The sequence below is a fragment of the Fusarium subglutinans genome (assembly GCF_013396075.1).
Source record: "Fusarium subglutinans strain NRRL 66333 chromosome Unknown NRRL66333_c0000113, whole genome shotgun sequence".
NCBI classification, from domain to species: Eukaryota; Fungi; Ascomycota; class Sordariomycetes; order Hypocreales; family Nectriaceae; genus Fusarium; species Fusarium subglutinans.
In genome coordinates, this window is record NW_023502176.1 from 146,286 (window position 1) to 172,019 (window position 25,734).

General features: G+C 48.8%; 6 protein-coding genes across 6 annotated transcripts; 2 read left to right on the forward strand and 4 right to left on the reverse strand.

The window, feature by feature from the left end:
* Nucleotides 1-469: 469 nt before the first annotated feature.
* FSUBG_8341 (uridine-monophosphate kinase (UMP-CMP kinase)) lies at nt 470-1,135 on the forward strand (the record flags this gene model as incomplete). Its single annotated transcript, XM_036686740.1, has 1 exon — nt 470-1,135. One exon carries the CDS (start codon nt 470-472, stop codon nt 1,133-1,135), a length of 666 nt encoding a protein of 221 aa, XP_036536198.1.
* Nucleotides 1,136-1,530: 395 nt separating this feature from the next.
* On the reverse strand, nt 1,531-2,710 carry FSUBG_8342 (DNA topoisomerase 3-alpha; the record flags this gene model as incomplete). The annotated part of the gene is made up of 2 exons (XM_036686741.1): nt 1,531-2,552; nt 2,608-2,710. The coding sequence occupies 2 exons, from the start codon at nt 2,708-2,710 to the stop codon at nt 1,531-1,533; spliced, it is 1,125 nt and encodes a 374-aa protein (XP_036536199.1).
* A 1,521-nt stretch (nt 2,711-4,231) lies between these two features.
* FSUBG_8343 (eukaryotic translation initiation factor 3 subunit M) lies at nt 4,232-5,733 on the reverse strand (the record flags this gene model as incomplete). Its single annotated transcript, XM_036686742.1, has 2 exons — nt 4,232-5,021; nt 5,168-5,733. The coding sequence occupies 2 exons, from the start codon at nt 5,731-5,733 to the stop codon at nt 4,232-4,234; spliced, it is 1,356 nt and encodes a 451-aa protein (XP_036536200.1).
* A 1,049-nt stretch (nt 5,734-6,782) lies between these two features.
* Nucleotides 6,783-9,130, reverse strand: FSUBG_8344 (CAMK RAD53 kinase; the record flags this gene model as incomplete). The annotated part of the gene is made up of 5 exons (XM_036686743.1): nt 6,783-7,225; nt 7,276-7,645; nt 7,711-8,303; nt 8,359-8,926; nt 9,089-9,130. The coding sequence occupies 5 exons, from the start codon at nt 9,128-9,130 to the stop codon at nt 6,783-6,785; spliced, it is 2,016 nt and encodes a 671-aa protein (XP_036536201.1).
* Nucleotides 9,131-10,922: 1,792 nt separating this feature from the next.
* FSUBG_8345 (ADP-ribosylation factor (ARF)) lies at nt 10,923-14,528 on the reverse strand (the record flags this gene model as incomplete). The annotated part of the gene is made up of 5 exons (XM_036686744.1): nt 10,923-12,231; nt 12,282-13,738; nt 13,788-14,171; nt 14,230-14,363; nt 14,465-14,528. 5 exons carry the CDS (start codon nt 14,526-14,528, stop codon nt 10,923-10,925), a joined length of 3,348 nt encoding a protein of 1,115 aa, XP_036536202.1.
* Nucleotides 14,529-18,984: 4,456 nt separating this feature from the next.
* Nucleotides 18,985-23,172, forward strand: FSUBG_8346 (C2 domain protein; the record flags this gene model as incomplete). The annotated part of the gene is made up of 3 exons (XM_036686745.1): nt 18,985-21,543; nt 21,594-22,175; nt 22,234-23,172. 3 exons carry the CDS (start codon nt 18,985-18,987, stop codon nt 23,170-23,172), a joined length of 4,080 nt encoding a protein of 1,359 aa, XP_036536203.1.
* Between the last annotated feature and the right edge of the window lie 2,562 nt (nt 23,173-25,734).

Sequence of the window (25,734 nt, forward strand, 5' to 3'; positions counted from 1 at the left end):
GATTGTATCCATGGGCTAGGAGATTCTCGCTATATTCGAATGGTGGAGGCAATCCAATCAAGTTTTACAATTAGCTCATGAGAGAATCAATTTTGTCAAAATACTGATAATTTTCTGTCGAGATGATCGCTGATGTTACATTGCAATTGATCTGCTAAGTGCTGATCTGAGGTTGAGCTTGTAAAGAGGGCTGTAGCAACATCATGGATGCCTCAGGCCCTCCATGTGGGACACCGCTCAATCCAAGGGGTCTAGTCCACTCCTCCTTGTCTTGGCAGCATCAACACGATCGATCTTCTATCGAGCAAAAGATCAGGCTCCTCTTCCCTGTATTTCCCTCCCGTAAGATCCCTTTTTATACCTAAATGATCCCGCATTGACAAAGGCACCCAATCCAAAGGTAAACCCCTCTTCCATGATGAAACTCCTCAGCTAACCTCAACCTCCAACTACAGCTCTATATCTCATCATGCCTGCTATCGAACAAGATGCGCCCGCGACCATCGCGCCCCAAAAGTCAACTCCGACTTTCGACCCCAAGGATGTGACCGTCATCTTTGTTCTCGGCGGTCCTGGCGCTGGTAAGGGCACTCAGTGCTCCAAGCTTGTCTCGGACCATGGCTTCTGTCATCTGTCAGCTGGTGATCTCTTGCGCGCCGAGCAGGAAAGACCCGGCTCGCAATATGGAGATCTCATCAAGGACTATATTCGAAACGGTCTCATTGTTCCTATGGAGGTGACTATTGCTCTCCTCGAGAACGCCATGGCCGCCGACCTTAAGGCAAAGGATTCGCAAAAGGGGCGCTTCCTCATTGACGGCTTTCCCCGCAAAATGGACCAGGCCGTCAAGTTTGAAGAGACTGTCTGCCCCGCAAAGCTTGTTCTTTTCTTCGACTGCCCAGAGGATGTCATGGAGTCTCGTCTTCTCGAGCGTGGAAAGACCAGCGGTCGTGACGATGACAACGCCGAGAGTATCCGCAAGCGATTCCGCACTTTCATCGAGACCAGCATGCCTGTCGTCAACCGTTTTGAGGAGGTTGGCAAGGTTCTCAAGCTCGATGCTACCCCTCCTCCTGACGAGGTCTATGCCAACACTGAAAAGGCCCTTGCTGAGAGGTTGGGTCCTGACTTTTAGCGATAAAGCGGTATAAATTGGAATTGCATACACTTGGGAGGAGCTGTGCCGGAGTCGGGCTGTATAGAAATAAACTTCACTAATTCATGTTGCTAAGCCTATAAAATATGAACACTTTACGTCTCGGACGATAATAGAATACTCTTGAATACCTACGCCGGGTCCGACATGTAGTTTGTATTGAATTATGCCAGTCACCGGTGTAATCCAACCCGACACGACGAATACACCTTCAACATGGCGTACCTTGTTGATTTGGGCTGCCACACGAAAACTACCTAATCTGATACTATTAACTAGTCGCTAAAAGGGTATATCTACCTACATTACCAAAGTCCAAAGCTCGCATCATCACAACCATAACCTTATCATGTCTAACCTAACACTTGACACAATCAGTTGTCATCATACATCTTCATCAAACCAGCCTTGATATTCGTCATCTGACTCCTGTGCATTCGTTCGCGGTTCTCGAGTGCAGTAATACGCTCCTGCATGGTAGCAATTTTGTCATCTTTGGTCTTGAGGCTTGACCGCGCAGAGTCACGGCCAAGAACGATGCCCTTGGTGCGACGTGCTGCAGCTTCCAGGATACTTTGTACAGATGACAATACGCTCTTGTCGATTTGCTGGCCTCTCAGAAGATTCATGACTTCGTCTGTCACATCGCAGTTCGCCTCGGGAGGGCTACTTGTAGGAGGCCCTTGCGTTCCGCATGGAGTCTTTGAAGGTGTTTGTGTTTGGGCGGTCAGAGTAGTAGATGTCATGGAGGGAGTATCTTCAAAGGAGACTTGCTTCTGTCTCTTGGATTCGCTGGTGGGAAATAGCGTACGCGATACAGAAGGGGTGGGCAGCCCTGAGAATGTGCGAGTAGTGCTGGGAGTAGTGAAACGGCCCTGGGCGGCCTTCTCGGCGCTCTTGTCCGCAATAGCAGCCATTTGCCGCTCTTCATCTGAAGCAATATCGCTGAACTCATCATCCTCATCTTCCTCGAAGACGTCGCGCCGTCTCTTGGTAGGTCCACGACTGGGTGTCTCGACAGCTGCAGTAGGCGGAGAGGGCAGCTTTGAAAGGTCGGCCGTTTGTGCCTGGTTCCTGATCGATTTGAGCATTGGGGTATCGACTTCCGAATCCTCGCCGGATTCTGTGCTGTCAACAGAATCATCGTCGCTCTGACGCCGGCTCGGAGTCACTTGGTAGCCATACGACACAAGCGATTGCTGTGTCATGGGTGGAGGTTCAGATTTGGAGGATTCGCTACCTCTCCTGGAAGCCCTCAACCCAGACTCGCGTACCTTGGCCTCATCCCTCCAGAGGAAGAAATTGCAATCATCGCACTTCCAGAAAAGTTTGCCGTTGTTCGGTCCAGACTTTTTTACCTCACGGAGTGTGGCTTTCTGGCGGGGTTCACAGTTACCTTGAGAGATGTCAATGTTCATATCAATTATGAGGTGGGAAAAGCTGCCACTGACACCACCAGTTTCCATCGCTATAACGGCCTTTGGGCATGCGCTTCTTCTGCGACCGCGGCGTCTGGGGTTCTCTTCGACTCTTCGACCTTGGTGTTGACACCATGATGAAGGTGTAGTTGGCGTAGCAACTAGATCTGCAGACAGGGTGAAATGAGACGAGACGACAACCACAATGATGGATGATTAAACCCTTTATATTTCGTTTCGTCTTCAAGAATCCAAATGATGTCAATGAGAATACACCTGCGCCAAAGCGGGAGCTACCGTTGAAGTCTGCGTATCCGTAGTCGTACCTTATGAGCTCATGCGGGGTGCAAATGCAAGCGCTTAACATTCAGGACAGAGCTGAGGTCAATCATAATGTGAGAGGCTGGTTTAGTAGGCGGGCGGCAGTTGGGCCAACCACCAACCACCTTGTTGCATAGGTAGTAGGTAGCCTACTAGCAAGGATTCTGTTTGCTCAGCAATTTGATACGGACCTATCTAAGGTCTATGTTCAGGTTCATTTCAATTGGGTACGAATCAACTAAACCTCTTGAATGAACCAAGTCGGGATATTTGACTGGCTTGGTTCCTTAGGTTATTGAAGATGCTATAGGAAGGGTCACGTGATCGCTCATGTCTAATCCTCGCCTGATTTTTGCCATACCATGTCATACCTCAATATGGTTCCACCTGAACTCATCACTACAGCCTTCAGTTCATCGATTGCTCTGCCCATCCGACTCTCAACAGAATAAATCTAGACTTTAATTACACATAAGTCTGAAGAACTCAAGTCTTGATCGCATTCAATGGCTTCTCGCATGCCCTTCCAGTGTGGGCGCTTCGTTGCTTCGGCTTCAAGACTTAGTCCTTTCACATCCTCTTCTCTGGCTTCTCGAAGCAGCCGTTTCTATTCTTCACAACCGCCAAAGCCCCGTCGTAATGACGAGGTTAAGTTCTGGCCGTTCGTGGTCGTCATTTTGGTTGGAACAGGAGGCTATGTTGCCCTTGTCAACCGACGCAATGGTAAGCTGGGCTTCTTTGCCGATTCTCAGTATTTACACTCAAAGGATTGTGCAATGATCTGCCATTCCTGCCATGAAACATCTATATACTCAAAATTTCGCTCCATTGTGACGCTGCTCGCATATTCATTGATTGTGACGATATCACTAACTGTTTCATAGGACGGATACACAACCCAGATCCTCATAAAAAGTTCACGTCATCATTCTAATGTCTCCGTTCTGTTGTTTCAAAAAGGTCACTGCAGTCAATAAAATATGTACAATATAATAACAAAACGCCCCTTATACGCCTCCTTCACAAGACTCGCTCTATATTTAACATGCATTCAATTTTTGTTCTATTTTGAAGAAGAGTGTCATGACACCATCTTCGCCTAAATGCTGGGAAGGTAGAAGACCAATATGCTCATGAAACCGGCTACGCCATTCGCATTAGCAACCCTTCGTTCGCTGGATTCTCTCTTTCATATGCCCAACGATGTATTAACACAAAGCAGGTATAACAATGTCCCCTATTCCCAGACAAAAAGCCCCCTCATTTTTCTTCCCCACGACTGCTCTAGTCTCGTTTTTAGTCATGTCCTGGCATATCCTCCTCTGCGTTGCCTCGTCTAGTCGTCATCTTCTGTCCTCTCCCGGGGCTCCCTGGGTTCGCGAGGTTCACGGGGCTCTCGAGGTTCGCGAGGCTCCCGGTTTTGGTTCTGTCTGCGTCTACCGCCATCTTGGTTGCCGCTAACGCCGGCGTTGGCGACCTTGCGCTCCAACTCTTGGATCTCGCGCTCCTTCTGTGCCTTGGCGTTGGCCTGCTCCTGGCGCAAAACGCCCAGAACGTTCTGCAGGGTTGTCCTCCAGTGGTCAACCCGGTTGGCCAGCTCCTGGTACTGCTTCTGGCCAAAGACGCGGTATGTGACCTTGTGAACAAGGAATTTCTTGCGTTGCTGGGAAAGCTTGCCCTCAACAAGTCCGGCACGGATCACGTCAATGGCCCACATCTCGATCTCGTTCTCGGGGATCTGGAGAGCCTTGGTGATCTTGGAGTACTCGATCTCGCGGCTAGGGGTGGAGGCGGCCAAGCTGGAGAAAGTTAGGAGGCGCATCTTGCGATGAAGCTTCTCATGGTCGAGCTTCTCCTTCTCAACCCAACCCTGGTGCTCGTCGTTGAAGTCGTTATAATCCTCCAGGTCCTGCTCAGCAAAGATATCGAGGAGTTGCGAGTAGACGGGGTGTGAGTCGCTGAGGGCCTGGACGCTTGGAATTCCCCGCAGGTCTTGAAACAGGAAGTGGTTATTGGAAGTGAGTGCCTTCTTGACGGCACGAAGAGATAGTCGCTGGGCCTCCTCGGATGAGATGGCATCGCCGTCGAATGTTCGGAGAGCCTTGACGACGTACTCGTAGGCTTGTCTGTCAGATGTTTAGCAGGTTGTTCAGTAGATGAACCATACAGGTGCGGTCAGTGGCTGCAGACATCCCTTGGAATGATTCCAGGCTGCTTCCAAGTCACCGGTAGAAAGACTCGCGCACACTGTACACACAGGGGAACAACTTACTGCTCCTCGCCAGCCTCAATGGCAACCTCAGCGACCTCCTCATAAATCTTTCGCTGGAAATCGGCGTCGGTGCCCCAGGTAGCAAGCCACTCGGGCAGCTTATCCAGATATGTGCGCAGACTCTCAAACATACCGTGAGCTCTCAGGAACTTGAGAATCTCCATTAAGACACGGGCGCGGACGGGGTCGGCGGGGTCGAGCAGGTTAAAGACAGTGGTCAGGGCGTTGAGTGACAGGCCGGCGCCGTGGACGGGAGAGTTGAGGAGAGGCTTGGCAAAAGTGGTGCAGAGAGTGGGCAAGAACTTCTTGGGGTCGGAGGACATCAGGACGAGATGGGTCATGAGGTTAGAAGCGGCGGTATACTCCTTCTCGGGGACAGTGTTGAGGGCTCCAGAGGCCGAGACCAGTTTGGAAATGACCTCCTCTTGGGAAGGGGGCTTCTCCTGGCTCAGAAGCTGCTTAGCGTCCTCAGCCTTGAGATAGTCGGCCATCTCGGCAGCGAGGTCCTCGAAGGATCCATCGACAAAGACCAGAGTGGGCTGGCCGGCAGTCTTGGTTTCGGCCATGTTTGCTGCCTTTGACTCCCTCGCGGGAATGGTAGTTCGATGTAGAGATTTCGGTCGCGGTGATCGTCGAGTAACTCGTTCCGGCTTGGGCGGTGCGGACGAGGATAAGGTAACAGGAAAAGAAGCGAGCTCCGGGGACGCGCGGGGGGACGATCTCGAGGCGTTTGTAAGGTCGACAAGCGGATAAATGTGAAGTTTCTCGTCCCAGACGAATAGCCCTCTCTGGTGGGGCCTTGAGAACCCCGCCAGATAGGTTTTCCAACCTGGTGTATGTGTGGGCGCTAAGCGATAAGTCACGTGGAGATAACAAACTTCTTGGTGTAAGTTGAACATGGTTGAACGGTTCATCAGTCTCAGCTTTCGACAATTTTAGCTTGAATAAACCTTACAGCTATGGTCATTTCAAACTATCAGAGGGTTCCAATACTCTTTTGAATCTACTTTTAGTTGTTACATATTTGGCATGATGATGGGTCGTCAAGCGAACTTCTAAACCTGTTTCTAGTTTGTTGCGTTCCAGGAGGACTGAGAAAGGAATGAGAGAATTTTGAAAATAATTTGTACCAGGAAAAGTCTTTACCTTCTGGGACCTTGATTATCCTGCCACGGTAGATAGATATCTTTGATCGGTCTCAAGATTTTGTCGCGAGGCCAGGAAAGTCGTGCTACCCTGTCTGCTGGTTGGCCATATCTCTAGTACAGGTGTTTAACACTTCACAATATACAAGTACTGCTCGAAGCACTTTCAGCAGGTAATGAAAAACAATCAAGACTTTTCGTACGCTTTCAAGTTACTATTGGGTGATGAGCAGCTCTTCTTAACAGATCTATTTTCTTTCCTCCGTGATTCAATATGTAATGCAAGTGAAGACAAATACCAGAAACAACTCATCCAATACAAGACACCAATGATCTCATGTACCGTCTCTATAGAGGATACTCCTTCAAACAATCAATATTGAATACCAACTCAATGAGAGTAACACCAGAACAAAGCCAAAAACTCCCTGATCCCGCATACTCAACTCTAGCATTCCGAACCTTCTGATTTATCGCTTGGCCTTGTTCGCCTTGATCTTCTCGCCATTATCACCTATTGGGTAAATGCTCGAATCATCGTCCGCGAATAATTCTTGGTCACCCTTACCTCCCATCTCAATAAATTCATCTGGTGCCCGTTGACCGGCAGGGTCAGATTCCTTTGCAACGTTGGTAACACGACCTTTGTTCTTTGAGAACACCTTCACGGGGTTCTTGTCCTTGCCAACTTCAAGCTGAGCAGTGACCTGTACAGTGTTGAGGGAGGCCAGTAAGGTTCGCTCACGAGCAGGGGCTCTTCGGTTGACCTCGAGGCCTGCAATGCCTCCAACGAGACCACCAGTGCTGTCATTTACACCGGGGCTACTCTGTGTGAGCCACGGATGTTGCAGGCACTGGTCAATCGTGAATCTCTTTTCAGGATCAACGATCAACATAGAGTCGATGAGGTCAACTGTGCAATATTAGCAACTGTACAATGGCCTCGGCATTATATTCACTTACGCGCTGGGTCTCCTACGGAGTCCCAATAAGGGGAAGGGTAGTCGAAACGGCCACTCTTGATCTGCTGGGAGAGGGTGAATGGGAAGTCGCGCGAGTAAAGCTCATCGGAGAAAGGTGGGAAACCACACAGGCAAATGTAAAGCACAACTCCTAGAGACCAGACGTCGACGGCCTTTGTGTACTTGCGCTGCTTGGAGTCTGCGAGGATCTCAGGCGCAACATAGCTGGGCGTTCCACATAGTGTAGTTGTGAAAGATTCTTCTCCAATAATTTTCGCCAGGCCAAAGTCAGCAAGCTTTACATGCAGATTCTTATCAACCAGCAGGATATTCTCGGGCTTGATATCTCGGTGCACAATGTTACGTTCATGCTGAACATGCACGGTTAGTCCTGGAGTGTCCTTATAGAACGTGGAAGGGGAACGTCATGACTTACCAAGTACTTGATGCCCTGGAAAAGCTGCACAAACAACTTTCTCGACTCATCTTCGCTGAGCTTCTGCTTCATCACGATGTAGTTGAAAAGTTCTCCCTCTGGTGCCAACTCCAGTACCAAATATACGCGATCACGCTCGTTAAAGGTGTCCTTTAGGCAAAGAACGTTTGGGTGACTAACCCCCATCAACACACCGATTTCCTGCTGCAAGCCTTCCGTCTTTGAGCGATCCTCCACACCAGGATGCTTTGTGAAAATCTTGACTGCGAAGCGCTGACCAGTGGCCTTCTCAACGCACAGATAAACTTCGGCAAAATGACCCTTTCCAAGCTTCTCTAAGAGAGTGTACTGTTGGAGAAAAGCGCTGGTCTGTCGACTCTGGGGGTAGCGGAAGACAAAACGCGCCTTGCCGTGAACAGCAATCTCATCTTGCTCCTCAAGTTCGCGGCGCTGATTTCGGCCCACGATGGCTTCGTTGACATACGTCCCGTTGCTCGACAGATCCTCAACAATTGCGACAGTATCGTTACCCTTGTTTTCGGTGAAAATAAGGCAATGCCGATTCGACACAATGCCGTCGTTGACTACAATGTCTGTTGATAAGTTAGTTATTGTCATCAACTGACGCCAGATAATTCTAAAACTAACCACACTCGGGATGTCGTCCAATTAGATAGCCACCAGAAGAGACGCCCTTTTCTTTCTTCTTCTCAAAGGCCTCTTCATCTTTCATCGCAGCGGACTTGCCGTTCTCGTTGGTATGATGCGTGTTATCCTGCCTGGCGGAATCGGCCACCGTGTCTGGTAGGGGGCATGCGCTTCGTTTCTTCAGGACGATTGGCTTGTCGCCATACTTCGGATCAAGTGGAACGAGGTATCCCCAGACGCCTTCGCGAATTTCGTCTTCGATGTCGTCGGAGATGGCAGGGTGGCGATCAACGAACTGACTGAGCGGCTGAGTGTCTTGGGGTGGTGACGATAGCGCTTGGCCTTGAGAGTATGTGTCCTCGGTCTTCTTGGGGGTTATCTCGTGTTGCTTCTGTCCCGGGGGGGTCGCGGTTGGCTCCTTGTTGAGCTCGTTGGAGTCATCGGTAAGATGTGTGAGAGGTGATGGCAGATGTTGCTTGTTGACAATTGGGGTCTTGTCTGGATCAGCCTCGAGGCGCTCAGCTCGTCGAGGTTTCTTGGTCTCAGTCTCATCATCTGGCAACGAGCCCTGCGAAGCGAAGCAAGTTAGTAACGGTAAGCGACAGATGGCGCGACACGACATGGAACGGCAGGCGCAAGAAGAGTTCCGAGAACGCCGACATTTTGCCCACCAACAAAATAGAACGTGAATCTTTTTTCAGAAAGGCCAAAGAGAAGGGAATGGACTAACGCGCTGGCGCTTCAATTGGCTCTTCTCGGGTTGCGGAGCCATGGCGATTGCCAGGAAGGGTGAGTATTTGTACGTGAAGCCAAGGAGGAACCGGGGGAAATGGTTCACGATGAGGTGGTACAAGTCGTCGACCAAGAATAAAGGATGCTAGCCAGTGGGGGGCTATGAATGAACAGTGATGCCTTGAATGAAGGGTAAGGATAAGCAAAAGATTATGGACAGGAGGAAGTTGGAAGCGAACCAGGGCGTGAATTGAGCCTGGACCAAGAAAAGGTTATGGTGGTACTCTCTTGACGGGGAGATGGTGGAGGGTGCCTAGAGCTAGGTAAGGTAAAGTAGGCTAAGGTACCTGAGTGCGACAACTGCCTAGAAGTAGTACTTGTACATTACCTACTAAGATTGGTAGCTACCACCTCTTGATTCGACCAGATCCAAGCCACTTCTAGCAGCCCCCGAGTACCTGAGACGCAAGATGCGATGAGTCGATTCGAGTTCCAGTCAGTTGAGTCACAGTCAAGCCGAGTCGAATCTGAACAGTGCTTCAATCAAAACTGAGCTCCCTCCAGATATATATCAGCAAATTGTAGGTTATTTTAATTAATCTGGCCGGAATAATTCAGTCATGAAGTGCTCACTTGGTCGACGCAGGCGAGAGAGTCACGCTTGTGGCCATATTCGCCTCGTGAAATTGTCCATGACAGCATCGGTCGCCTTGTCTCTCACCTGTAAATGGGTGGGTCCCCAAACACCAAAAATCCACTGAAGAATGGATCTCGGCTTGCCGTTCCAGTGGAGCAAAGCCTCCTCTAGGTCTCTACTAAGCTAACACTGCTGCAACATGCCTTGCAGGTGGGTCTGAAGCTTTCATCCGATTCCTCCTCCAAGCCCGTCAGTGGAGATGACATAACGGTTTGCAGGTATGCACATATATCAAGATCGAGATATCAGCCCACGCTTAAACTCCAGATGATCCAATACTGTATCTTCACATAAGTCAATAAGATATGCACGTACATCTTACGCCCATCCACCCACTATCAACCCCATGGCCCAGTCTTATTACTTCACATCGTCATCCGCCGGTTTCAAGTCACGTTGTATGTCGGAATGAGACACCACACGACGCCTGTTCCTAACCTCGTCCGTCACGAGCGTCATAAGGAGCCACCACGTTCTGGTCTGCTCGACAATCGCTTTTAAATGGCGCTGCTCTCGGTGGGTCATTCTGCAAGTTGAAATAATAGACATAGCAACAGAGAGGCCCTGGGGACCGTCCAGTCGGGTCTCTAATACAGACTTGCATATACAGGTCACGGCATTTTCAGCAGCAAATCTTGGCTTCAACTCGACATTACCATTATTTAATATCATCAAGCCTACCCCTTTCCATAAATTATGCAAAGCTAAGTTAAGCAACAGTAACAGCAACGACGACTTGCCAATAAGGTACCCAATGACCTAGCATGCCCGCAGTGATGCTCTACACGTTCAATGTGCCACTCTCTCCTTTCTACCGTCAATTCAAAATAGCATATACTTGTGTCTTTCTCCTCTCCCATATTCTTTCCTAAGTGCCCCGGTCTTAAGAATGGCTTCCCATTCGTATGGCATGGGCAAAGCCATGAGCAACGTAAACGCCAGTAAACTCCCTTGTGCTGTCCTTGTCTTCTGTCAAAATACCTACCATCCTTCATTACCACATACAGTTTGTCGTTCGTTAAATTAGCCCATTGCAGGGGCGAAATCGTTTCCCGATCAGTTTGTGTGTCCGAGGGAGATTGCTCAAGTAGCAACAGGAACTTAAGCCTGCCAGTGATTCCTACTGTCCCGGTTCCTATCTCTCAGGGATGGGAGATCTGGCCAACCTGCCCCCTGTGCTGACTCGCTTCTGTAGCCTGGCTTCTTTTTCTCGCTGGAGCCTTTCGGTTGGGCTCATGTTACCAGGCAATGAGGGCACTGCATCCATTGATCCTTCAATGACCGTACGACCACGCTTCTGCTCAACGTAGATTTGGGCGAAGCGGCCCAGGGGAAACGCTGGCATAGTTGCAGGAATCTCGGCTCCGTTCTGAACCAATAGCTCGGCCACGGGGAACGGTACAGCTTTTGCTTCCGCATCGGTTACCGTGTGGGGAGTTCCCGGTGAGGGAGCTGCTGGATCTGCGGCGGCCAACGCGAGCCACACAGCATGTGTGCCCCTCATTTTGTCAACTGTGTTGGGATTTGCCTTTAGCGCCAACGCATAGAGTACTTGCTGTATCTCATTCTTCTTAATGGCTGCCAGGAGTGTCTCGTCTGCTGTCCCGTATCGTGACAGCGTGGGCGAAATGGGTTCGACGAACAAACGATCCACGTACTTTGATGTGATGAACCGGAGTCGCTGTTCTCGGCTTGCCTGCGCCGTGGGCTTCAGCGATTGGTCAAGCTTGGCCTCCCAAATCATGTTGGATACCCGGTTTCCGATTAACAGTAGAAGTTCGACAATATCAATGGTGAAGGACTTGATGTCCAGCGTCAAAGACCGCACCTTGCTAATATGGGTTCCGAGTGATCGGTGAATGCCACTGCACTCGATGCAAAGAATAATGCCCAGATTGATCGATACCCACTCAACCTTGGATCCTGAACCACAATCAGCGCACCACAGGTTGCCTTGATCATTGTCTCGGACCAACTGGAGCACCCTGTCAGGGTTCTCGTCATACCCAGAACTGGAGGTTCTGACTGCGCTTGGTCGCGCACCCACGGTTATCCTTCGGCTCGGTATCCCAGTATTTGCGGTGCTATGATGATTTCCGTGGCTCAGCGATTGTGTCTTTCCTGTGAGCACAGAGCCAATATCTCTTCTTAAAGAGGAATCGCCATTTGATGAGGTTGGCTTCCCTTGGTAGCTGCGTCCTTCCATTGCACTCTGTAAAGCATTGTTTATAGCTGTGATCCAACTATTCATGTCCTCTTCAGAAGTTGCCTGGTACACTCGTTTGAAACTAGGGGTAATGACTTCGAAGCAGAATCGCCGCTCCGCATTACGGGCTTCTCGAACAGATGCCATACGAAGATCGATAGGGTCAATGTGGAGATCAAGTTTCTGCTTCCAGTTACTGTACTCTGACAGCTTTCCCTGGTCCAGAACGATCCAGAATCTATAAATTATGTTAGAAAAGGCTTGCCATACCCAGATCAGGGGACGTACTTGTGCCAGCCCTGTTTGTTCAAATTGCGAGGGTCAACATGTCCTCCCGGTCTATTGAGGGCCCACAAGAGGCCTTCCTTCCGATGAGTGACGGCAGATGGCATGTTATCTCGCTCCTCAAGATCCCGAATACCTTTGAACTTGGAAGCAGCTGCAGGACTTCCAACACCTGTCTGGCCAAGACTGCCTGGAGATCTGGATAACTCCACACCTGATGGAACATTCACGGATCCGGCATTGAGCTGAGACCCGGTGCTGTCAGCACGGCCCAAATCTGAATCCGAGGTGTTGCCTGTATTGCCGTTGGTGGCGGAGCCGATGGGCATATTGCTTGTAGTGCTATTTTGTTCGGGTTCCTTGTACGGTGTGTTGCTCTTTTCAAGAAGGCGTCTCTTTTCCTCGCGCTCTCTTCGTTGATACTGATACTCCTTGTCGGCCTCTTGAACTTCGTTGGACAAAGCTTCCAATTGGGGTAGAAGAAACTCAATCTTCTTCGCAGCATCCATAAAACCTCGCGTCTGGGCATCGGCGAACCTTGTCAGATGAGACAGAACCTCCTGTTCCTTGCGCCCGCCGTGGAGGTCCTGCATGAAACTAGAGTAGTCAAATCGTTTAAGCTCAAAGTTTCGTCGCTTGTTTTGGTATTTGGAATCGGCTTCCGCAAGCTTCTTTGCCTTGACCGAATCTTGACGCTGTCCCAAATAACGGGATACGTATGCATAATAATCTTTGCTTTCCTCCTCGAAGTCTCGCTTCTTCGACTCGGCTTGTTTGATGTCCACTTGGTATAATTTGGTTACCGGTTCAATAATGATCCTCTGTAAGTGATAAGTGTTTTGTCGCTCATATGCTAAGATTTCCCTAGCGATCTTATCAAAGTAATGTGTCAAAGCAGGCTGGACGGCGTTTGCATTGGTTGCTGCAGCTTCTCGCAAAGCATCCACGAATGCGGTGAAAGCATCGTTGGCTTCACTCTGACAAGAATGCGCATGTTCTGCTTTCTTCAGAACTTTCTTCATCTGAGTCCTCATGTTGCCTGTCTTTTGCTCGAGGGCTTTGAGGGTGGCCCGAAAAACGGGACCGTCATCGCTGACCATGGATTCCTCATTCGGCTTGGGACAGGCTATGTCAACTTTGACAGTCTCTTTGGCCTGTGGGAAGCCCGGTGTAAGGGGCATTTCAGCCGTAGGAATAAGAGGCGAAACAGGTTCATCTATGATATCAGGGGCGGTGATACGAGAGTCGACCGATTGGGATGAGGCGACGCGAATCTTAGGGGGGGATGCCAGGAGAAAAGGGGGCGAAGGTGAATTTGGATGGCTCAAAGACGCGGGTGTGCCTGAAAAAGCATGAGCAGATGAGGGATAAAGAACATCTCGGGGGTTAGCACCTGCAACGAAGTAGGAGAAGCTAGCTAGCGTGTGCAGTCGGTGAGCTCGAGGGTCATACTCGACAAACTGATGGTGGTTAGCACGCCTGCATAACGCAAAAGGAGTGGCACAGTACGCTGCACGAGTTCCTCCATCCGCCACCCTTATCCTCAGTAGGCTTCGGGGGCTTCCATTTCCATGTCCATTCGAACGATACTGACGGACTTCCTCCTGTGGTATAATCGCCGACCAATGCTACGTTGGCATTTCTATGTAGATTTGGGTCGGCATGAAATTCTCTGGTCACCAAGTTCTCGACTTCTTTCAGATTCGAGGCGTAGACGTAGGTAAGGCCCGATATACTGGTATCGATAGAACCGGATGCGAGTTCGGAGGAAGTGGCTGGTTGCGCAAACTGCGCCTGGCGCATAACGAATGTGAAGGAAAATATGAGCTCGTCATCGTTGCTGAGCTTGACTAAGAAGTTCGGTGGTGCTGTTGGATTTGAAATATCAGGATCCTGTGGTTAGGTCAGTCACTGACGCCGTAAAGAAAGGTCGCAAACTGTCGCAACATACCTGGACGAACTCTACAGGAGATGTGTCGCCGAGAGGTCTCTGGGCAGAAACTCTAGTCGCAGGAAAGGCATTGGGAACGAAGTTTACAGAAGTGCGCTTTCGTGGGTTTGTGACTACTAAAGAGGATATGCTCACTGCAAAACAGAGTCGGTCAGTTAGAGTAACAAGCCACAACCTCGGCGCAGGCCTCCAGCAAGATCCAAGGGCAAGGCGGGGAAAGGGTAGGGCAACGTACATCTATTCTGGTCTCTCAAGTAGAGGGCAGACCCCTCCTCGAGCTTGCTGCTGACGATGCCCATCGTCAAGTCGGTCTGAAGGGCACAAGATACGAGGAACGATTACAGTGTCGGCTGGGGACCAGTAACTGGAGCTGTCGGGATCTTTAAAGACGGATTGGAGCGACGGACGAACGAACGCACACTGGGGGGGGGCGCACAACGACAGGCGACACAGTGACACCGTGACAGCGAGCAGCTGCAGCCAACAGGCAGAATAGCGCCGGTACGAAAAGTGGTAGCGCGGGGCTCAGGGCGGGACAGGGGAGGCCGTCATCTGGCGCTGAGCCAACCGGAGTGGCCCACTCGCACCTCGATTAGGTGTAGAGCCAGTATCAGGCTCGTGTGGCTATTTGCGACCGGTCGTCAATCGGCCGCCAGGAGTCAAGGTCAGATAACTAACGTAGTTGATAAGTAGGTAGGTAGGGAAGGATGTAGTAACTGCTGTTGACTGTCGCGTATCCCGCATATAATGAATGCGCCAGCGTCCAAGGCGGCGTACGAATGTGGTGAAGCTGTGGGGGCGGTTCAAGTTAGGCAGTTGTGAACTGGACTCCTATCATCAAGAACCAAGAAGATAAAAAGAGCTGTTGCCTGTCGTAGACGTAAGGCTATCAGCGACAGGGCAGACATAAACAACAATGTTGAAAGTGGTTGAATATTCGCGATCAAAGAGCCAAAGATGATGAATGGCCATCTCTGGAAGGGTAGGAACGAAGAAAAGCGGCACGTTAGAGACTCATCTCAAGTAAGAAAAGCCCAGCGAGGTATATAGCGGTTGCCAACAAATTCGAAGCGGCTAGAGCAGCAAGTTGAAGTCCATGGGTGTCTAGGCAGGCAGGTAGATATCCAAGGATTATTAGGAAAGGGGATTTTTGGTTCTTCTTTTCTCGTCCGCTAGGATCTTGAAAGGAGGAGTCTCCTCACCTACCTACCTACCCTACATGACATAGGTATACATAGATATCTTACCTATAATACCTAATGTCTTTTGGAGTAAGTTGCGAGTTATTGATGATAGGGACAGTGAATTCATCAGCTCTGCCGGTCTCAATGTTAATGCATCCGAGACACAAGTGAATACTGACTCAACGATAATGTTGCTACATACTGGCCACGTACCTGGCAATTTGTCGTATTTATGGTGCAATAGGGAGCATTCTCTGATTCACTGTATTGTTCCACTCAGCTCTGGTGAATGCGATCACATAATACAGGATATCGAGCATTCGGTAAGTAGACACACGCAAGCGCCACCCTTCAAGTCCTGATTATTTCTCTTTTCCCCTTCTCCGATTGTCGTTATAAAAAGCGTCATCATTTACGCTCCCAGACGAGGTTTAGAATCACGTTGAGAAATCGGGACTCGAACTCTAATAACAGTAAGAAAACCATATACATAACTGATCTTTAACGGGTCTGAGCCCCTTGTTGCGGTTGGAAACTGGTCACTCCTCCCCAGCTGAGTTGGTTTCTGATACATAACTCTTGCTTTACCTGTTTGCTGCTCTCCTTTTTTTGTTGATATTTTTATGAGCTACCTAGGTATAGTAGGTACCTACTAACCTTACCTTAGCAGCTACAAGGTACCTAGTATCGAGTGCCAGGCAAGGTGCCCGCAGACCCTCCAAAACCAGGCGATGCAGTTACATGCGTCAATTTGAAACAACGGCGCTGTTGGTGGGCGTTTGGGTTCAGACCGAATTGGAAAGCGTCATAGGTGCATTTTGGGGTTGTTGAACGATACTGGACGATCATTGATACTGTGATATTTCTTCAGTTACATGGGTTTGTCTAATCATCTGCTCAAGAGAAGTTCTCCCTGCACAAGCAAATCATCGTGTCTTAAAGACTGACTACCTATATCTCAAGCCTATCACACAGTACAGTACCTAGAGTATCCCATCGACTCCAAGCACTTTGTTTGACCCCGGCTCATTTTTCGGATACTCTAGACAGGGAACTCTTGCTGCTGATCCCTTCAGGCATCTCCAGACTCCTGCGTCCTGCCAGGGTCCTTGTCCTTAGGTGGCCTAGCTAGGGGAAGAAAGAAAACTCAGGACCTCGATCCTAAGTGACAAAAAGATTTAGGTAATATAGCATAAGCTTAGGATGACTTTTACTAAGTTTATTTTGACACTCCATATCAAGGTCTGTTGTTTTCTTGCTCCCCGAGGCCTAGCTACCGGGGTTTGGGTTCTTCAACATCGAAATTCGAACCGTTGCATACTATGTAGCACATACCGGATACCATAGGTCGATGGCCAATTGCCTGGTGCATGCTCGTCATCCTCCATGAGTCAGGTGGTGATAATCACCAGCCGCGGAGAGATCTAGTGCTTTTTTCACATGACAAATGTGCAGATACTCCGTAGATCTTGTCCATGATACGGGCACTGATAGCACAACTCTGACGCACTATGAACGAGGTACAAAACGTAACACAGGATTGCGATCTCTGCAACCTCGTGAGCCACCTCAACCACAAATGGGATATATTCAAGACACGATAATCTTACACACGATCACAGACCGAAGTTTCCAAGTACTTAGTTGATGCTGCTACTCGGATACCTAGTCTTCGGTCCATATTTTTCGATAGTGGCTCAGCCCTTCGTCAGCGCTCTGCAGACAATGAAGGCATGATAATTACGTTTGGGGTGAGATTCAAGTTATGTTACTACCCTACCTAGGTAGACAGATAGCAGTCAGAGTCGAAGACACATTTCGAAGATTGATGAACCACGAAAACAGTGAGGTACCTGCCTTAGGTACCAAGGTTAGTACCTTAGTAGTGAATGTCCAGAACACATCACCCACCTCCAAGTTCTGTCTGCTGATTTAAGCTCTCAGCCACGAGCCTCAACTGTAAATAAGCTAACAACTTAGATCTGGCTAACAACTTAGACATTATACCATAATGACTTAGTAACCAATTGCTACAGCCAAAGGCTGATATCAATCACTCACCTCAGTGCAAGGTAAGGTACTCTGTACCTTACCTTAAGCACACCAAACATCGACGACTACCTTAGTACCCTAAATCCGATAACGCCCATTGTTTTCTCTGTAATTTTGTGCAAGAAATACGTGCTAGGTACTGTAGGAATTATATCTTCAATAAGATATTTACAAAAGTATCAAATTGTTAAAGAACTAATACAGAATGATAGATCGACTCAGTCTATTATCTGCTTACTACAACAACTTTTATATATGTGTAATGTTAGTTATGAAGGTAAAGTGCTATTATCGAAACAAATCATGATCAATGCCAAGCAAGATATGGGTGTGAACTGTGAATATGTCAAGCAAAGAAAACAAAGATGGGACTGTGACAGGAAAACTTATATTTACCTACATGTATTTACCTTATGTAGGGATAGTATCCAATTCCTAGGCAACTCCTTGTACCCTGAGTGTAGAGAATTTCATATGTAGATATGTGTCCCGCCTTCATGCTCAGTTTACCCAGGTACTCTTAGAAGGTTACACAAAGAAATCCAGAATGCCATGATGGAATTGAATTCTTGGCGATTATACATAAGCGCCCAAACATGCCCTTGTTTCCATTGGATAGGATCAAACTAGCGCTCCTCAGGGTCCTAAGGCGATGCCATTAGCAGGTTAGCGGGCTAAGGACATGTCCCGGTCAGGTTCCTCAGCCCATGGGCTGAATGGATGACGTCTCGCCCCATTCCTTGGGCTGGACCTTGTAGTTTTGGGTCCCATTTTAGGCTTTTTGTCAACAGAGAGCGACTCTAGATTAGAGGGGACGGGACCTGAGGCTAATGCCATTGGATGGGATGGTGCAGGCTCTATAATGCTTCCTTTATGCTACTGTACAATCAAGGGCCATCACCGTCTCTCAGCTAATCAAATAACCTACCACAAACAAAAGGTTGTGTGATCTGTCGTTACTGTGTTCCCGTCTTGTTTCTTCCTTGTCTCTTTGACCTCTTGAAGCACTGCGACCGGGGCGGCTCTGACCTCCAGCTCCATCCTGGGCCATCATCACTTCACCGTCAATCTCTCATCCATCACCTAGTTATCTTAGGCTGAAGCAGCTATTGACTTACAGTCGAAACATAGCAGAACAAACCACTCTGCTCCACAAGTGCAAGGAACAGGAGACAAATTTTGACATTCCATCTAAACTCGCCGCATATCTATCTATTGCTCCTTTGCTATCCAAATTTGATAGCCCAGACAGATATCTTGGACCTCTCGCTCCTTTTCTCCCTTGTCGCGCACGTTCGCCCAATCCTACAACTCACCATCAGCATCCACCTTTGCTGACCACATCTCACGTTTTGACCGATACCCAGTGTCATGAGCTGGGGCGCGCAGAAATAGACCTCTTTTTTGTTCTTGTTAGGTATCATCTCGCGTCCCGAGCAATCTCCATCCTCACTTTGTAGGCCCTTGTACTCGTCATTGCCATACCGTTGTCGCTGTCGCCTCCCCTCGATCGTCCACAATGTCGTCAGAGTCCCGACGCTCCTACAATCCAGGCCGTCGGATGGGCAGCAGCAGAGATCTTGGCCGAGCCCGCGCAGCCTCCAGAGCCCAAGCAATTGTCGTCGAACATGATGAAGCCCGCAGCTTCGCTCTCCGATCCGCTTATCTACACTACCTCCTTCAGCCCAAGGCCAAGCGAAAGCAATATGTCCCAGCTCCAAAGCAACCCGTCCGAACTCACACCAGCGTCGGCGCACTCGTCCAAGAATTCACCTCCGGCTCTTCTTCAAGCTTCAAGCTGCCTCACAACTTTACAAGTGCCCTACTCGAACGTTGCGGCGGCGTGCTGAGGGGTAGCGAACGCCTCCCAGGTTATAATGATGCTGCTGTCAAGCGAAGCTTTGCAGAAGCTTACACTACCTTCTCTGAAAGAAACTTCCGCAAAACCATTGACAAGGAGAGGAAACTCGAGCCGCTCATACTCATGTTTTACACATCTACCACCAAGGCGGCTCAGAAAGGTGCCGCTCCTGATGACGATTCTTGGAAGCTTATTCCTGACCGACATCTTGCTCTCTTTGTTCGCCTAATTGCCACTATTCTTCGGGACCAGGGCCACGATCGCGATAAGACTGAACTCATGTCCAAGCTGAGTGTTCTCGAGAAGAAGCTCCTTACAAATGATCAAAACTTGGTTGGCGGTGGATCTGACGGCGCTGGCACGACTATCGAGGTCGTCGTACCTTTGAGTTATGATGTCAAGGACATGCCCTTGGTTCAGCAGGTAGTCAGGATCTTTGGGCTGAGTCTTTCGGAGGCACAGGCCGAGATCAATGAGAACAAAGGAGTGTGGACAGAAGAGGCTGCACTGAAGGATCTCAAGTCGTACCAGCACAGGCTAAATTCAGACATGTCTGGTGCTCTGAGGAGTGATGACTTTGATCTTGATGAGGCCTTTCAGGAGTGGAAGAAAGCCGAGTCACCTCATCTGTCCCAGATGATGCTTGATATTTTGACTGCCAAACCAGAGCTTGCCAAGTCATCGAGCAGCAACATCGACAAAGGCTTCTCCAGCAGGCCTCAATCTACATACAGCGATCCAGCGTTTGATGCTTCATTGGCCTTTGATCCAGCTATCAACCTCGCTTCTCTGAACATTGGTGGTGATTCTAGTATTCGAACAGTCGAGGAGAATATTTACACCTTTGTCCCTCCAGACCCCAGAGCCTTCTTCAAGTACATTCTTAAACATGCTATGACCTTTGACCAGATCAATAGCGACCCTGACCTTGACTACCAACCCCTATCAAAACAATCCATGGACCTTCTGACTGAATTGTGTGTGAGATGGAGAGTGCCACAATGCTCCAGGCTCATCACTCTACTTGAGGTTGCATCACGCAACTACCTTGATCGGGAGTTGCTCCCCGAGGAGCTGGATGCTGTTTTCGATTTCGTCAAAACACCACTGCCAGAAGTCAAGAAGCCTCCTCATATATCAAACTACTCGACTCCTCTATCTGAGATCGACCCAAGCCGCTGGACGGTGCATGACTTTGCCGTCTATCAACACACTCTGAATACCCTTCATGAGACACTGCTACGTGACCTTTATGATAGAATGGAACAGTGCTATGATACGAAACCACCCCAAATTGGCGTCGTCCAGTACATATTGGACAATCACATCTTCAGCGACCCATGTTTCTCTCCTAGACCCGAGGCTGCTGAAGAGTTCTCTCAACACCTCAGCCAGCGTCTCCATGATCAGGCTCAAGAGGCTTACCGCCAGTACATGGAAAAAGAGATATCAGCCGACCGGAATGACTGGGATTTTGCCAATGTGGTCAGGTTAGGCAAAACAGTCATCAAGCTATGTGAGAGGATCAACAAACGCTATAACAAAAATCCCGAGATCATGGGCGTAAATCCCTTTCAGATCTTGGTCGAAGAAGTGTTCCCTCGGTTCGAAGAGGATGCAAACGCCATCATTGAGTCCATTTTGGAGATGGCTCAAGAGACTGGCACCGAACTCGACATACAAGATGGCTTCGAGCTGTACAGAGAGTTGGTTGCAATCCGCCGCATCCACAACGATTCTCTACCTGATCGGCCATTTGCTTTCAATGTCGAGGACCTTTTGGTCGATTTCGTTTGGCGATGGGTTCGTGCAGCCGAAAGCAGAGTCGAGGAGTACGTCGAGCAGGCAGTCAAGCAGGATCAGTTCCAAGTACGCACTGAGAACCCGGAGGATATCCCACGAGATTCAGAGAGGCACAGTGTCTCTATCATTGACATATTTATGTTATTCAACCAGACCCTTGACACTGTCTTTAACCTCAACTGGGGCAACGATGAACACCACGCCAGATTCATGACATCCCTGTCGAAGGCATTTGCCGCAGGTATTGGCAAATACTGCGAACTTGTTGATCAAAAATTCGCGAAAGAGATGGACCGTCCTTCAGCTGAGGAGTTGGCGGCACAGACCCAGACTACTCAAGAGAAATGGATGAGATATGCCAAGGATGCCTGGAACAATAAAGATCGTGTCGAGCCTTTCCAATTTTACTCAGAGGTAAACACTCGGTATGAGATGTTCTTTATGAATATTGCTAACGCTTACAGTCCTTTGTCAAACTGAACAATATCGAATATGCCATGCAGGAACTTGACAAGTTGGAACGGACTATGGATCCGGATGCTTGCGCTGCACTGCTGGAAAGAATTGACGGACCCAAGAAAAAGACCCGTCGACCTAACAAATATACCTTCACGATCAAAGTAGTTGAAGCCGAGGATCTGAAGGCGTGTGATGCCAACGGCTACAGTGATCCTTACGTGGTATTTGGCGACGAATATCAGAAGAGACTGCACAAAACACGGATCATTCAGAGGAGTCTTAACCCACGTTGGGACGAGACCTTCGACATCACAGTTCAGGGCCCAGTCAACATGATCGCAACTATTTGGGACTATGATACATTCGGTGACCACGACTATGTTGGACGCACATCGCTCAAACTCGACCCCGTTCATTTCAGCGACTATTTGCCTCGCGAGTTCTGGTTGGACCTAGACTCACAAGGTCGACTGCTTATAAGAGTTAGCATGGAGGGCGAGAGAGACGATATTCAGTTTCATTTCGGAAAGGCCTTTCGTCATTTGAAGCGCACTGAGAGAGATATGGTCCGCAAGGTCACGGATAAGGTAAGGATCCGACTCTTGTACAAACTTGAAAGAACAACACATTACTAACATTGAATAGCTCACCTCTCAGATCAACCACACATTGTCTTTGGAGACTCTGAGACACCTGCTCGGTACTGGTGGTATTGGCGCGTCGGTAACAAGTCTCTGGAAAAAACGAGCTTCAACAGTGCCGACTGCAACTCCAGCGCAAGTTGAAGCGGCTCTTGCACCCCTGTTTGCATACTTTGACGAGAACTTTGCTATTATGAAACAGACGTTGACAAAGGCCACCATGGACGCTGTCATGGCACGACTCTGGAAGGAGGTCTTGATGGTGATTGAGAATCTTTTGGTGCCACCTCTGTCTGAGAAGCCTTCCCAACAGCGACCCCTTACACGCAAGGAATTAGACATTGTCTACCATTGGCTGGACTTGCTTTTCCAATTCTTCAATGCCAGAGACGATTCAGGAGAGCAGCTAGGTGTTCCAGCAGAGACCCTCAAGTCGCCTAAGTGGCACGAGCTGGCATCGCTGAACTTCTTCTACTTCGAGGATACTAATAGTCTGATACGGGAGTCGGAAAGAATGGCAGCTGCGACAACAGAACGCGCACGCTTGGCTCTCCAGCAGCAGAACTCACAGAGTAACCGTCTGTCAGCTCCGGCTGCTCTCGGAGCCTCGCTGGGCGGCGCAGGGTCGTTCGCCAGCATGGGTACCATCAGACGTGGCAAGAGTATCATGATGAGTCGTAATCTGGGCACTATGCGAAAGGCCAAAGAGGCCAAGCGCCGCGAAGCGCAGGCAGATCCGAGCGACGATATGATCTTACGTATCCTCCGTATGCGGCCAGAAGCAGCGCACTATCTCAAGGACCGACATCGTCAGAAGGAGAGACAGGCTGCCACTGCTGCTGCGGCGCTGATTGTCAAGAATAGCGTAACGCAAGGTTGGAACTCGTCTGCGGGCCCTGCTTTCAGTGGTAACTTCGGACGTAACAACTTGCCGAGGCGATAAAGAGTGGTAGAAGGCAAGAGGGGGAATCATGGACATAATTCTCGGTGATACACCGGACGTCACTGGAGTGGTTTGGAAGGCCTGCGAAGGTTTTTATGATGTAGTTTGGTTTGTATTTTTGTTGATATGTACCTATCTATCCGGCAGGAAGAGAACGCATCAGATACCCATATTCGTGTGTGCAGGAAGTTACTCAATTAGCTTATTATACATGGATGTTTTTGCTATGATCGGTACATGTTAGGCTATACAATAAGTGTGAGTGTTGGTTGCAACGTGAAATTGTTAGGGATTTACTGTAGTTATGTTGATTGAAACTCGAATAGCTATCTCAATACGAGACTGCTCATCATGATCAAGTCCCATGTATGTAAAGGACCCACGTTGAGACTCGGTGCACTTGACGCAGCAGAAGCAACTGAAAACTCCAGCAAGAGAAAATGAAATGAATTGGTGGTAAGCTTCTTGACCTTCATTTAACGTCGAGGGTTGCTTGTTCCTCCATATTCAACGCATACTGACCTGCACTACCCTACATCTGGGTCTACCTTGGCTTTCGATATAGTGGCAGAATAGTGGCTGAACCTGATGCAAGCAAGTATGAAATTCAGCCTAATGTCGTGAGCACAACCCAATGACGATCAATGCTTGTTGCCGATCTCCGAGTTGGTTACGATCAGGAGTGGAACGAGACAGAAACATGGTCAATCGCAAACCAGTAACGTCTAACAAAACAGTGCTCCTTTGACCTGTGCTCTAGTTATGTCTTTTATCTTCGAGACATGCAAAAAGTGACATGCCATGTGCGACTCGGCCGAGCAAAGTGGCGCGCAATACATTGTGACCATACCTGCATTGGTTTAATTCAGGGTCAAGTTGTCTTGGAGACTTTGAGGCCGTTTGGCTGCATCCCACAAAGACGCCTCCCGCGTAAACGAAGCTGGGGATAGATAGGGGTTCCTTAGCACGCAAACACGAATCAGGGCCGCTTTGTCGCCGATACCGAGATCTAACTACGATACCTTACCTTGGTACCTAGTAGCAATGGTCCACGTCTTGTCCGCACAGAGCGAAGGCGGAGCAAGACTGCAAACAAACAGCCCTGGAGGCAAAGGGATACGGACAACGGTCACAGGGGGTGACCGTTTAAAATGCAAGCTAATACTAGCTCGGTGGTCTGCTGCCCGCCTGCCCACAGAGAACAACGGCCGCCGAGGTGGGAAAAGTGACAGCATTTTCAGGGTCCTTTTTGAGGGTCCAATTCAACTCCACTGAAGTTGAGCCGGCTTGTCCGTCGAAAAGAAGGGCGGAGCACTTGGTCAATTCATTCTAGCCATTGTCCATTGTAGATAGGGCCTTGAATGAGGGGCAAAGCAAAATGGAAGAGGAGAAGTCACTCTCGCTTTGATTCTTACCTCTGTCCTGGTTGACACGAGTGCGATAATGTAATTTGGCAATGTAGTTGTGCACCGTTCTGCATTGAGCCCCTGCTTGATGAAATTTGGAACGATGATCTCTCATGAACCGACGGTTTCGACAGAGCAGGGCAATTGGAATTAGGTAGGGTGACGGGTGTTTTCTGGAGGAAGAGACCAACACACGTCTAGAAACTCACAGTAATAAGTATTTACATACATAGGTACGTATCTGGAAGTATCAACAGGGGACCGTTTTACGCCCTCCTCGCCACCATACTCGAAGTCGAGTATGGCTGGTTTGGTAAAAAGCTTGCAGGGCCACTCATCACAAGAGGCAATTCACCGAGTGGAGAGGGGCCGACCCTTGGTTTTGGTTCTGGAAGAAAATGTGATCCAGGCCAAGCCAGTGGCGGGTTCCATGGTTATACGCGCGATTCGACATTACTTTGAGTGGTCTTGGACTATTTTGGTGATGATTGACAGTTGGATGGTATTCGGGGTACCTCGTTTGGAGCGACGACTGAAACTGACAATGCAGCAGATAATGGCTCAACGGCTTCAGTGTTGTTAGATGAGAGGAAGCCCAAGGCGCATGGTAACGTTAGGGAGAAGCTCATATAGCACATATGAATTTGGGGAGATGAGGCAGCTCTTGGTATTCGCCATGAGTACCAGCTATATTATTTGTGAGCAACCAGTTGTCAAGTGCCGCCGTCTTCTGAAGAATACGTTGCTCTTGGCCCTTAGGCCCTCGAGCCCATCCCTTTCGTGCAATGTCTCTGACCGTCGATCTTGAAATCAAAAGCCAAGTCGTACATTACGCCCTGATCGATTCGATCCATACAGATCCTTTACATACAGATCAGCTCTACTAAAAACAAAGCTATCCCTAAATAAGGGGTATTTTAGTAATTAATTATCTATATAAGGGATTTTCTGTATAGTAAGTAATTATATAAGCTTTTTTAATATACTTATTTTACTATAAACTTAATAAAGTAAAGTTTTTACTTATTTAGTATATTTTTTACTTATTTTTTACTATTTATATAAGTTAGCTATAAATATAATAATATAAATAAAATTTTATATAAAGTTAATAATATAGTATAACCTATTAACCTTTATAGCCTTAAAATACTTA